The 13,952-nt window shown below is 44.1% G+C and overlaps 1 protein-coding gene across 1 annotated transcript in view; it reads left to right on the plus strand.

Annotated features, from left to right (window-relative positions):
* The first annotated feature begins 425 nt into the window (after positions 1 to 425).
* Positions 426 to 13,952, plus strand: part of LOC126157305 (E3 ubiquitin-protein ligase lubel) — a 441,950-nt gene continuing 428,423 nt past the window's right edge. The window contains exon 1 of the mRNA XM_049916367.1: positions 426 to 554. Coding sequence (XP_049772324.1) covers positions 549 to 554 — 6 coding nt within the window. The 5' untranslated portion in view covers positions 426 to 548. The remainder of the gene's footprint in view (positions 555 to 13,952) is intronic.

A 13,952-nucleotide genomic window follows, 5' to 3' on the forward strand; every position in this document is an offset into this window, starting at 1 on the left:
GTGGTGCGTCGCTTTTTTAGTCTAGAGTGTGTAAGACAGCGCATGCTGTCGCACGTATAGCATGTTGTGTATTTCTGACAAGACGGCGTAAGGCCACCTTAGGGAGTCCATGAAGTCGTGGCGGTACAGGTCCTAGTACCAACAAGTACGCAGTGCTTGTGAATGACGGCCTCGTTGTTGGGCACAGCCCGCTTTTCTTGCCTGCCGAACGCGACACGATAGGTGCGCGCTCAGCGACGCCCGGTATGCCGGCGGGCACGCGGCCGCCCTCCGGAGAGTCGATGAACCGCGGCGGCGTCTGCTGGAGGCTGGGACCGCCGCCTCCGCCTCCACAGGCCGCGGCCGCCGCGGTTTAAATTAAGCCTTAGCCGGGCGCGGCAAGGCGGGGCGTCGCGACCCACCCTGGCGAGTTTTCAGCGCCGCACCAGCAGCAGTAGGGGCGCTATAGGCGTCGCCGCCATCGCCGCCGCGGGACAGGAATAGCCGCGCCGGGCCGGCCAGTGCGAGACGAGCAGCGGCCGGCGCTGGAGCCCGCCCTGTCCGCAGTCATGAACGTGAGTACCCCGCTCCTCACTAACACACCGACGTGGACCCTTGGCCTAACAAAGAAAGCACGCACTCAACGTGTCACCGATGTTGTTCACCATTCGCACGGTTGTAGTACATACTAAAGTGTAGCAAATGCTGCACTAGTACGACGAGCTTCTCGTGCATTTCAGAGAAATTGAGGTCCTAGATTTACGACCTTAAGTTGAATACCATACGAGAGCGCCATCCGTCGTGCAGCGGCGGCAGACAAGTTCGAGTCTCGTCACTTTTTTACCTTCCGCCGGACACGTGCGTCGCTACAATGAATAATGTTTATTTTGGGAAGACCAAAAATAATAATGCTGATAGAGCAGAGTTTCTTAAACTATTTCCTCGGAACACGTGTGATCCGCAAGAAATGAATAAATGCTCCACGATTTTATTCGAAATTTTGCCTATATTACACTACTAGCCATTAAAACTGATACACCAAGAAGAAATGCAGATGATAAACGGGTAATCATTGGACAAATATATTATACTAGAACTGACATGTGATTACAATTTCACGCAGTTTGGGTGCATAGATCCTGAGAAATCAGTACCCATAACAACCACCTCTGGCCGTAATAACGGCCTTGATATGCCTGGCCATTGAGTCAAACAGAGCTTGGTTGGAGTGTACAGGTACAGCTCCCCATGCAGCTTCAACACGATACCACTGTTCATCAAGAGTAGTGACTGGTGTATTGTGACAAGTCAGTTGCTCGGCCGCCATTGACCAGGCGTTTTCAATTGGCGAGAGATCTGGAGAATGTGCTGGCCAGGGCAGCAGTCGAACATTTTCTGTATACAGAAAGGCCCGTACAGCACCTGCAACATGCGGTCGAACATTATCCTGCTGAAATGTAGGGTTTCGCAGGGATCGAATGAAGGGTAGAGCCACGGGTCGTAACGCATCTGAAATGTAACGTCCACTGTTTAAAGTGCCGTCAATGCGAACAAGAGGTGACCGAGATGTGTAACCAATGGCACCCCATACCATCACGCCGGTTGATAAGGCAGTATGGTGATGACGAATACACGCTTCCAATGTGCGTTTACCGCGATGTCGCCAAACACGGATACGACCATCATGACATTGTAAACAGAACCTGGATTCATCCGAAAAAATGACGTTTTGCCATTCGTGAACCAGGTTCGTCGTTGAGTACACAATCGCAGGCGCTACTGTCTGTGATACAGCGTCAAGGGTAACTCCAGCCATGATCTCCGAGCTGATAGTCCGTGCTGCTGCAAACGTCGTCGAACTGTTAGAGCAGATGGTTGTTGTCTTGCAAACGTCCCCATCTGATGATTCAGGGATCGAGACGTGGCTGCACGATCCGTTACAGCCATGCGGATAAGATGCCTGTCATCTCGACTGCTAGTGATACGAGGCCGTTGGGATCCAGCACGCGTTCCGTATTACCCTCCTGAACCCACCGATTCCATATTCTGCTAACACTCATTGAATCTCGACCAACGCGAGCAACAGTGTCGCGATACGATAAACCGCAATCGCGACAGGCTACAACCCGACATTTACCAAAGTCGGAAACGTGATGGTACGCATTTCTCCTCCTTACACGAGGCATCACAACAACGTTTCACCAAGCAATGCCGGTCAACTGCTGTTTGTGTATGAGAAATCGGTTGGAAACTTTCCTCGTGCCAGCACGTTTTAGGTGTCGCCACTGGCGCCAACCTTGTGTGAATGCTCTGAAAAGCTAATCATATGCATATCACACCATCTTCTTCCTGTCGGTTAAATTTCGCGTCTGTAGCACGTCATCTTCGTGGTGTACCAATTTTAATGGCCAGTAGTGTAATTACTTTTTTAAAATTTTATTGCTATTTATTTGTTATCAGACATAATTTGAGAATGCAGTAATCGCTAAATATAAGAATTGTTTTTTCATTTTTTAAAAATTTTATTAACATTCAAAATAACAAGGTGTTCCGTTAGAGTACCAGGATTCTCAAAGTGTTCGGTCAGAGTAAGAGTTTGGGAAGCCCTGTGATAGAGGCACATCCTTGGCAAAGTATAGTAGCCGTGAAATAAGGAATCGCGATGAAATGATTATTTATCGATACATTAATGGGCTGAATGCAGTAAAGTTACACCGGCCCGTATCTTCTTTGAATCACTTACAGCATACTGCTGATACTCGCCTGACTTTATCGATAAATAAATGTTGATTTCCTCACTATTCCTTATTATAACATGCCGCGAATATTTCACAATGATCGTATCATCATTATTATTCCCCCTTTCCGAAGAAATGTTCAAAATGGTTCAAACGGCTCTAAGTACTATGGAACTTAACATCTGAGGTCAGCAGTCCCCTAGACTTAAACCGAACTAACCTAAGGACATCACATACATCCATGCCCGAGACAGGATTCGAGCCGGCCGCGGTGGTCTAGCGGTTCTGGCGCTGCAGTCCTGAACCGCGGGACTGCTACGGTCGCAGGTTCGAATCCTGCCTCGGGCATGGGTGTGTGTGATGTCCTTAGGTTAGTTAGGTTTAAGTAGTTCTAAGTTCTAGGGGACTTATGACCTAAGATGTTGAGTCCCATAGTTCTCAGAGCCATTTAGCGGGGTCAGGGATTTTCTCTGCCTCGTGATGGCTGGGTGTTGTGTGCTGTCCTTAGGTTAGTTAGGTTTAAGTAGTTCTAAGTTCTAGGGGACTTATGACCACAGCAGTTGAGTCCCATAGTGCTCAGAGCCACAGGATTCGAACCTGCGACCGTAGCAGCAGCGCGATTCCGGACTGAAGCGCCTAGAACCGCTCGGCCACAGCTGCCGGCTCGAAGAAATGTGATTCGTTGTAACACCACAAGCGTTTGATGGAAGATGAGAAGAAAAGCAAACAGAAATGATATGAGTCGACTGCAGCACGGAAAGACTTCTTGTCTGCCGCCTTAACCGGTTATGCTGTCGCTACTGTTGGACGGCGGGCGCTCTCGGTTGGCACGCAACAGGATCGTAAAACTTTGCACATCGATATCTCAGAAACGCATCGTGCTCGACCAACATTCATTATATCTATACTCGCATATGTACTCAGTCGTGCGAAAATCAGCAGAATCTTGTCCTTTCTAAGACATATACATAATCATGGGGGGCATAGGCTTACCACACCTCTCTCCCCAAAATTAACTTCGTCTTCCGAAACCAGAGCCAATACTTCTTTAACATGGTGTTCATCCGATTTCTGGAATGCAGCGTTGTATTGCGACGTACTTGATTTGCGTTGTTTATTTACAATACTGTACACTTGATTTATTTGCTACTACGTCCTACCAAGTGTAGGTACTTCGTTTGTGTACATACATACTATCTGCTTTCGGTTGCCAATAAGAGTTGTAGTTTCTATTCTCAAATAAAAGTTTGAGTATTTTAGATAAAAAAGTGCTTTCCTGGATGATGCTGGTGGCACACTACAAAACAGTTATTCACCGTATCCTCATTTTAGAACACACAAGGAGCCACGTTGGATCAAGATCTCGGTAGCCTACGTAATTGGCAGGTTACTACGTAAATCGTGCTCGTCGAAACAATGAATTCGTCAACTCGATCTCTTACTTCGCCACACTGTGTAATTTACGGTTTGCTGCTGTTGATACGAGTGAGTGTATACACAAGCAAAAATCACTGCCGCCGCGAGCCCCACCGACAGCAAACACTTCCTACCGTAGACGACACCAAACCCTCACTCTGGAGCGGCAAGACCTACTCAATTTCCGTGTTGCACGCTACACGATTTGATTTTTTTTTGTCACCACTCTTCTGTGACGACCTCTTCACCTCAGAGTAGCTCTTCAACCCAGCGTCCTCAATTATATATTGGATATACTCCAACCTCTGTCTTCCACTACAGCCAGTACAGTTTTTATCCTCTGCCGCTCTTAAAGTATCATGGAAGCTATTTCTTGATGTCTTATCGCAGTCCTATCTCCCTGTCCCTTCTCTTGTCAATATTTTCCGCACGTTCCTGATCTCGCCGATTCATTATTTGATAAAGCTCTTCTTAAAAATAGTGATAACTTGAACTTCGTGTCATACATACTGCTTAATAAGGTCATCACTCGACATATTTTATATAACAGCAAATCATTCTTTTGCCAATAAATTACTATTTATACATTACGTTACCCAATATGCCGATTCGTGGTGCCGTATTGCAGAACGTCCTTGCAAGGTTATATGAGCCGCTACCATTGGAGTTGGTTTCTGCACCGATCAATCATCCTATCAAGAAACTATCCGTGACAGTACCAGGAATAACACTGAGATCTTAGAGTGACAGTCCGTCACGCTCATTGCACAGTTACAGACGATGAGGAAATAAGTTCTCTTTCTAGTATTGTCATCTATCTCGTGAGAGACATGTAGCTTAATTACTCGACCAAAATCTTCACTTTCCACCGTTACGGGCGGCACGTAAATCACTTTTTCCTATATATACTGTGTTTCGCTTGGCGTTAGTTCAAACGTAATATCCGGTCTTGCCCATAGGGACAGTTCGTTCATCGTCGGTTTGACATTTACCTCGATGACCAAACGTCGTCCCACAATCTAAGGTGAAGATGGAAGGGAACTAACTATGGTATATAAGCCCGCCCGGCTAGCGCTGCTTCCCGAGCGGGAAGGCGTGCCGGTCCCCGGCACGTATCTGTCCGGCAAATTAGTGTCGAGGTCCGGTGTGTCGGCCGGCCTGTGGGTGGTTTTTAAGGCGGTTTTCCATCTGCCTCGGCGAATGCGGGCTGGTTTCCCTTATTCCGCCTAAGTTACACTATGTCGGCGATTGCTGCGCAAACATTGTCTCCACGTACGCGTACACCAGAACTACCAAGCAAACCTTGGGGGTTACACTCGTCTGGAATGAGATATTCCCGGGGGCAGGGGTCCACTGGGGGGCCGAAAGGCACAATAACCCTGAGTTCGGTGTGGGGCGGCGGTGGGGTGAGTGGACTGCTGTAGCCTGTTGTGGGGTTGTGTACCACTATGGGCTACGGCGGAGACGAAGCCTCACCGTCGTTACTAGGTCCCCAGTTCAATACATACATACAAGGTATATAAAGTTGGAGGGAAAATGTAGCTGTGGCCAACAATTTGGTTCGGAGGAAGTCGTGCTAGAAGATGGGACCGTTTTTGTGACTAGGATGTGCATCCTTTATTGCTCTTAATGCGGAAAGATATGAAAACATTTTGAATATTTATTCTAGCATGCGCCTGGGCAGATTTAGGAAATTAAGGAATGATGGACAGGCGGCAGTTTGAGCCTCGCTTCCTCCCGAATCGATTATAGTGTTGTAGCCACTGTACTACCTCGTTACGTTATCATCACCCTGAAGGAAGCTGGTCATAAAGGGTGGATGGAAGAGAGACGTATTATGCAATATGCACCTAGCTGTTTACCCTTGTTTTATGTGTATTCGAATTTTAAAGGAATGTTGCCTTCACGCTGAGTCGACGTCGAGGTCATGAGAAACATGGCACTAGCTCGTGTAGACGATGACAGTTTAATAAATCTGGCGCTGAGTAATTCAGGTTTTCGATAGATGTGATTTACCGATACAGTATTACGGAAAACTCAAAGTACCCAAATCGTGGCCTGACCCAACTACGTCCTGAATACCATTGTTGTGTTTTATTTGTTAGCAGTTCTCTCTCAGCAACTAAACTTTAATCTGCAAGAAGTAGAGGAGGAAGATAGTTACGCTACGTTTATCTGTTCATCGCGTAACATCTAGTTCGCGTGGGTCTGATTTTAAAAGGAGACTAGCATTTAAAATCTCGTTAACGTCATATGGCGACATAGTTATTACAGACGCACCTCTGGTTATTTCAACAAATCTGAGGAAAAATGAGCTGTGAACTTACTTAATGAACTCTCCTAGAACTGAAGTGAGGTAACTTGTGGAAACATTGAAGAACCTAATTCAGGACGGCCGGACCGTGCTTTAAACCTTGTTCCTTCCGAATGGATGTTCTGTGATGGTATTACAGTTGAGTGGGTGATTTTGGAGCGAATATATGACACCTGACCTTAGTTGTTTGTTGTCTGTTCACAAATGGAAAACCGACCTGCCATTCAGCAGATGATTGCGTATTAGCGACAACAGCTCAGCGGTCACGAATTCGGTCCGCTATGATGATCCAGATTCGTTTCACAATTTGTCGGTCTAAGAACTGTGTACTAGGGTGAAAGCATTTGAGATCTTTGCTATGTAGAAAAAGGTTGAGAGTGGTTAAATGTGTTAGAGCCATTCTATGTGCTGATGTTATTTATGAGTAGCTTACGCAAAATCACAGTTTTGACGAGTAAGATTTTTAAAATTTGGATATGATGTCATAGCAATGAGTTCCATCAGACGGTTTCCATGTGAGGAACGGCATGGTTATTTACAGAGCTCAAGACAGATAACCTGTAAATGTTGAGGGCATTTTGTTCAGATTCAGGCCTTCAAAACACAGTATGTATCTTTACTAACCTGTGTATTCAGAGACTGTTTCCTGGTGGCATTTCAGTCACAGGAACAAATTACTTGTATATTTGTAGCACAAGTCGGTATATTATGTTCAGATTTTAGTGGTAGTTGCTCCCAGTACTTCTTTTGTCAAGGAAAAAATTGAAACTGTTTTTATTACCGAAAACGGAAATATTTTATTAATGCAGAATGACTAGAAAATAATTCGTAGATGCTACATACCAACAACTTCATCCACAATAAGAGAGTTTCATTTTCAACGATTGACACTCTTCTTTCAGGTGGTATCACATTATTTGCTATGACCTACAGCCACGTGTAGACAGTTAGATTATTTGTACATATAATGTATACACAAGCACCCTCGTTAGTGTGAAATGCTTTCTAAATGACTGAGACACAATTCAGGAGCGGTGAGGTGGTGCACTGTTTTGCTGGAAGTACTGGTCGACTTCATGGTGTTGTGGGCAAACAAATACACTCCTGGAAATGGAAAAAAGAACACATTGACACCAGTGTGTCAGACCCACCATACTTGCTCCGGACACTGCGAGAGGGCTGTACAAGCAATGATCACACGCACGGCACACACCAGGAACCGCGGTGTTGGCCGTCGAATGGCGCTAGCTGCGCAGCATTTGTGCACCGCCGCCGTCAGTGTCAGCCAGTTTGCCGTGGCATACGGAGCTCCATCGCAGTCTTTAACACTGGTAGCATGCCGCGACAGCGTGGACGTGAACCGTATGTGCAGTTGACGGACTTTGAGCGAGGGCGTATAGTGGGCATGCGGGAGGCCGGGTGGACGTACCGCCGAATTGCTCAACACGTGGGGCGTGAGGTCTCCACAGTACATCGATGTTGTCGCCAGTGGTCGGCGGAAGGTGCACGTGCCCGTCGACCTGGGACCGGACCGCAGCGACGCACGGATGCACGCCAAGACCGTAGGATCCTACGCAGTGCCGTAGGGGACCGCACCGCCACTTCTCAGCAAATTAGGGACACTGTTGCTCCTGGGGTATCGGCGAGGACCATTCGCAATCGTCTCCATGAAGCTGGGCTACGGTCCCGCACACCGTTAGGCCGTCTTCCGCTCACGCCCCAACATCGTGCAGCCCGCCTCCAGTGGTGTCGCGACAGGCGTGAATGGAGGGACGAATGGAGACGTGTCGTCTTCAGCGATGAGAGTCGCTTCTGCCTTGGTGCCAATGATGGTCGTATGCGTGTTTGGCGCCGTGCAGGTGAGCGCCACAATCAGGACTGCATACGACCGAGGCACACAGGGCCAACACCCGGCATCATGGTGTGGGGAGCGATCTCCTACACTGGCCGTACACCAATGGTGATCGTCGAGGGGACACTGATTAGTGCACGGTACATCCAAACCGTCATCGAACCCATCGTTCTACCATTCCTAGACCGGGAAGGGAACTTGATGTTCCAACAGGACAATGCACGTCCGCATGTGTCCTGTGCCACCCAACGTGCTCTAGAAGGTGTAAGTCAACTACCCTGGCCAGCAAGATCTCCGGATCTGTCCCCCATTGAGCATGTTTGGGACTGGATGAAGCGTCGTCTCACGCGGTCTGCACGTCCAGCACGAACGCTGGTCCAACTGAGGCGCCAGGTGGAAATGGCATGGCAAGCCGTTCCACAGGACTACATCCAGCATCTCTACGATTGTCACCATGGGAGAATAGCAGCCTGCATTGCTGCGAAAGGTGGATATACACTGTACTAGTGCCGACATTGTGCATGCTCTGTTGCCTGTGTCTATGTGCCTGTGGTTCTGTCAGTGTGATCATGTGATGTATCTGACCCCAGGAATGTGTCAATAAAGTTTCCCCTTCCTGGGACAATGAATTCACGGTGTTCTTATTTCAATTTCCAGGAGTGTATATGAACATGATCGGACAATGGGTTGGTGTACCCAAATGTTTTGTGATTCAGGGTGCTTTCTGTGTAACTTGTAAAATGATAAGTAAAATGAATATTTATTTACGTACGTAAATGTAACATACGCCATTCCTTCTGCGAAGCTATGAACATAATTTATTTAGTTATTTTCCAGGGAGCTACAGCAACAAGTTCGAATATTTTAAAAGAACGTTATTTTTTATTGTTACGTAGCTGATGTATTTAAACTAACTCCGTACAAATAAATCCAAATCAAATGTCTATCAGTGTTATTTAGGGACCTGGAAACATTTAAAGTTTTAGTGGTGGATGCTATATGTTGTACACAGGTGGCTGTATTCAGGTGAACATTCTTTGGCTAATCTTCATTTAAGTCAGATGTTCAAATAAATGCCCACTATCCTGAATACATAACTCAGTGCGTCTTCTAAACGAGTTGAGGACGAGATGTACATAAATAAAGTTGCTATTGTCAAGGAGCAGAACGTTGCCTCGATGTGCTGGCTGAAATCATCTGGGCTCGGGAACATAAACATGATTTTTTATATATCCCCGCAAAAACATTTTTAATGGTGGTAAATCAATAAATCAAACCTATCAGAGTACCTGTAAAGTAACGTGGGGCGATAATTTCATCTCCAAGAATTCTATACAGTACATTAATGGACCAACTCCTTCGACATGAGGTACCCACTTAGGATTTTTTGTGGCCTAGTAATGTATCATAATTTTTGAGTTCGTCAGACACTATAAAACCTTGTAAGTCGTTCGGAGTCAAATTATTTACGTTCTATTCGCAGACAGTATCTCTTCGAATGCAATCGTTCACATGCAGCTTCTGTGTCAGTAACAGATTCACCACCTGATATATGGCTGAAACCAGTGACTGCAGTAGCTACTTACATGAGGATCGTGATATATTGTAGCTAACACAAACACCTCTATATCCACGCTTCTTGCTAGTCTTCACTGCTACCGCGACAGTCTGAAAGTACTAGTTCCTCAAAGCCGTTGTTTAGCAACGTAAGATCATAATGGTCGATAGAGCTTCTCGACCAGGATATGTCACGGAACAGGCTACGGCTTCTTCACTGACATCGTATCGATATTGCCGAGTGTCGGTACCATGTCAACGTACGCTTTGGATATGTATGCCGTGTTTCTTTCTGACGTACCTCGTATATGGCAGTGTGAGGACACATTCTACATTTAACTGAACATGACTTCAAACAGCTTATAGAGGAAGCTTGTCGCATAGCATGTGAAAAGTATTCATCCGAAAGTCTGACCATAATATGTTCCATGCAGTTCTTTCTTTTTTTATTCTTAGTGGAGAGTCTTTCCTTTTCTGTCTTCCCTTACTCAGTTTTCCTGCCTGCGGACGTACGAAACGTTTTGGGTTTCTTGTTGATGGCACATAGGGTCGGCCTGGGAAGTGCGCCTTTATTCGGCAATAATGGTACCCGTCAGGTTGTTAAGTCCATCCACGTGCGCACTGAAAAGTACCTTGTGTTAAGTGTAGCTTGTTAATTCTTAGAATTCCTGAGTTTTCGTGATTCTTCGCTTTCGTGCTACTTTATTCTCAGAAAGTATATAGCGAAGTTTGGAAATTCATATATGGAAATATGTAAAACCTTCCGTTGAAACGTGTTTTTGGGGCATCATGATCGCCTTTTATATGCACCTGTCAGATACTAAACAGCATTCGTACAAACATTGCCTGCCACTTATATCGGTGACATGGTTTTCCAAAGCAATTTTCAGAAAAAATATGAAATTAAAAAAAATGAAATACGGAGGTTTCACGTCTTCAAATTGCTGAAAAACTTCCGCTTGTTGGTATTTGTCTCGTATATCAGGGAGTAAAAATACTACATCTCCAGCGTCATGTTCTTTATCTGTTTCACAAACTGACGAAATGATATATTAAGATCTGAACTTCTTTCATATGCAGAAGTCTTCTGTTTCGTTAAAGAAGCTATCATCATGCAACTTCATGTCTAGCCAATTTCAAAGTTAGTTAACTGCATGCTCCTATTCGGAAACCTTCAGTATACTCTTAAAAATTTCACGTGCCCCTTGCATACTGATACCAATCTGTAAGTGTCGCAGAATACTTAAGACTTGGCATAAGTGAATATGATTATGATCTTGTACACCGGTATTCTGACCTCTTACGTAAGGTATCATCAAGGAAAAAGAGGGTCCTGTCATTTCATTTTGCTGAGTGGGTTATGAAAAATTTTAAGTGTGCAGACTAATCTTTTTGGAGTAATAGACAGATTGGAGAGAGTTTAGTGGTTTTAGTTCTAATTTTACATCTGTGAATGTAGCTGGTGTCATAGATTTTTGTGATCTGTAATACTAAACCCGTCCCTAAATAAAATGATGGTATGACATAATACATTCCCGAATTCCGAAAATAATAATTATTGCTTTGTTTTACAGTTAGATTGATTGTTGCGTAATTATATTGATTGTTCTCGTTTTAATACGGATTTAAACAAAAGATCCCCAACTTAGTCTTGTCAACACCATCCGAGTTTTCCTCCGGAGGGTTTCTCTACTCCACCGTATTAACTATTTAATGTGATTTTTTGTTCCTTATATGTGGAGGAACGGGTCACTCATTGTACTGGGTGATCAAAAAGTCAGTATAAATTTGAAAACTTAATAAAACACGGAATAATGTAGATAGAGAGGTAAAAATTGACACACATGCTTGGAATGACATGGGGTTTTATTAGAAAAAAAAAGTATTGCTAGACGCGTGAAAGATCTCTTGCGCGCGTCGTTTGGTGATGATCGTGTACTCAGCCGCCACTTTCGTCATGCTTGGCCTCCCAGGTCCCCAGACCTCAGACCGTGTGATTACTGGCTTTGGGGTTACCTGAAGTCGTAAGTGTATCGTGATCGACCGACATCTCTAGGGATGCTGAAAGACAACATCCGACGCCAATGCCTCACCATAACTCCGGACAGGCTTTACAGTGCTGTTCACAACATTATTCCTCGACTACAGCTATTGTTGAGGAATGATGGTGGACATATTGAGCATTTCCTGTAAAGAACATCATCTTTACTTTGTCTTACTTTGTTATGCTAAATATTGCTATTCTGATCAGATGAAGCGCCATCTGTCGGACTTTTTTTTGAACTTTTGTATTTTTCTTTGGTTATAATAAAACCCCATGTCATTCCAAGCATGTGTGTCAATTTGTACCTCTCTATCTACATTATTCCATGATTTATTCAGTTTTCAAATTTATACTGACTTTTTGATCACCCGGTACAGTCAGGTTCTCAAAGAAGGAGATTATGACCAACAAAACAAAATTGTTCCCAAGAAGTGAAACATCTCAGATTCGCGGAACAAGTCAACCTGATTGAACAGCTTACATATGTTCTCCGTTTTAGTTTACCTTGGCCGCTTTAGAATCTTCACCCACACTCAGGAGCATAGTTTGTCCAATTCACTGGGTATACTGAATTTCTGTTAGTGGCGAATGATAGACTATCTTCCAGGTGGTACCCATGAACGTCTTACGCGTGTTTTCTAACAACAGTAGGGGAAAGTGTTTTAGAACGGATCACTTTTCAGACTTTTGCCTGTAGCTGTAATAAAAGTTTAATATATTTTCTTATTCTAATTTGAAATGATAGTAGTCAATTTATGTGTACTGCAGTCTTTTTCTGAGATTACAGAAATTACTTCAGAGAAGTAAAGTTTTTCCAAATGTGAGAAACTGTTCCAGGGCACAACCTGGTCATGTACCTAGAAAGAAACATTCCATTCAAATTTAAAAGTACTGCATCCTATAAAATCTTGTCAGTACTCTATCTAATATTCTATGTTTTACATTAATACTGTGTTACATACAATAATCAATGATTAAAATCAAATTAAGAAGTGGTATCGAAAACTAGTTACTAATTAACGAGATTTTGAAACAGAAGCTATTGGCAACTAACTCAAATTTCCATTTTCAAGACGGGGAAAATGGTTAAGACATTAAAGAAAATCAGTACAAGATGGTGTACGACCGACGAACTATGGCTTAACCATTCACACAATATCCAACTGCTTTTAAAAATATAGAGAGTTTTACTCATCATAAAACTCCCTAACAGTAGAAGTACCTGTGTCATCCAAATAGCTTTAATACATTGTACAGCACTGAAATGTGTAGAGCTTATTATATTTATAAACGCTGGGTAAAATAACCCCATGTTTCACAACATTAAAAAAACTGCAGAAAATTCTGGAAGCTTCCTCTAATCTCTAGAGCGCATTCGTTAATGTAATTTTAAAATCGGTCACTAGATTGAAACATCGACCGATCAATCGGAAAGGGCCATGTGTTCCTAGGTACACTATCCTCCGGGTACAACACTGTTCCTCACACACACTAATTTACCATTTTATTTCCTGTGTCGGAGCTTCGATAAACATATTTCATCTACAAGCAACGCCCAAAGAAGGCAAAATACAAAATGCAAAGAAGGAAATAGTAGAATAACATGATGCACGCGTCATTAAATACTTTGGGAGACCTAAAATGTAGTTCTCATTTGATGTCGTCATTTGGAGCATGTAAATGAATCATTAGGAATACGATACGAAAAACTGAAAATGTAACGAGATTTAAAGGATACTCAAAGTAATTTTAATATGAGAATTATTTATTTTTAGAGCGATCGCACGTACTGCATGTGAGCTGGCTGGGCAGCGCCTTGTAAAAGGTTGCAGTATGCTTACTGTGCTATTCATATTCTCATAACGATCTGGAACACGTCGTCGAACATTGTACGCCTATTCCGCAAGCCGTAGGAGAGATCACCAACCATCATCGTCTTTCTGGGAAGTCTGCCATGCAGTGGTTTCTTCATTCGAGGAAAAAGTAAGAAGTCAGTAAGTGACATGTGCAGAGAATGCAGGGCTGTGAGGCAAAATTTGATAGCCGAAGAAG

This window comes from Schistocerca cancellata, chromosome 2 (assembly GCF_023864275.1).
Source record: "Schistocerca cancellata isolate TAMUIC-IGC-003103 chromosome 2, iqSchCanc2.1, whole genome shotgun sequence".
NCBI lineage: Eukaryota > Metazoa > Arthropoda > Insecta > Orthoptera > Acrididae > Schistocerca > Schistocerca cancellata.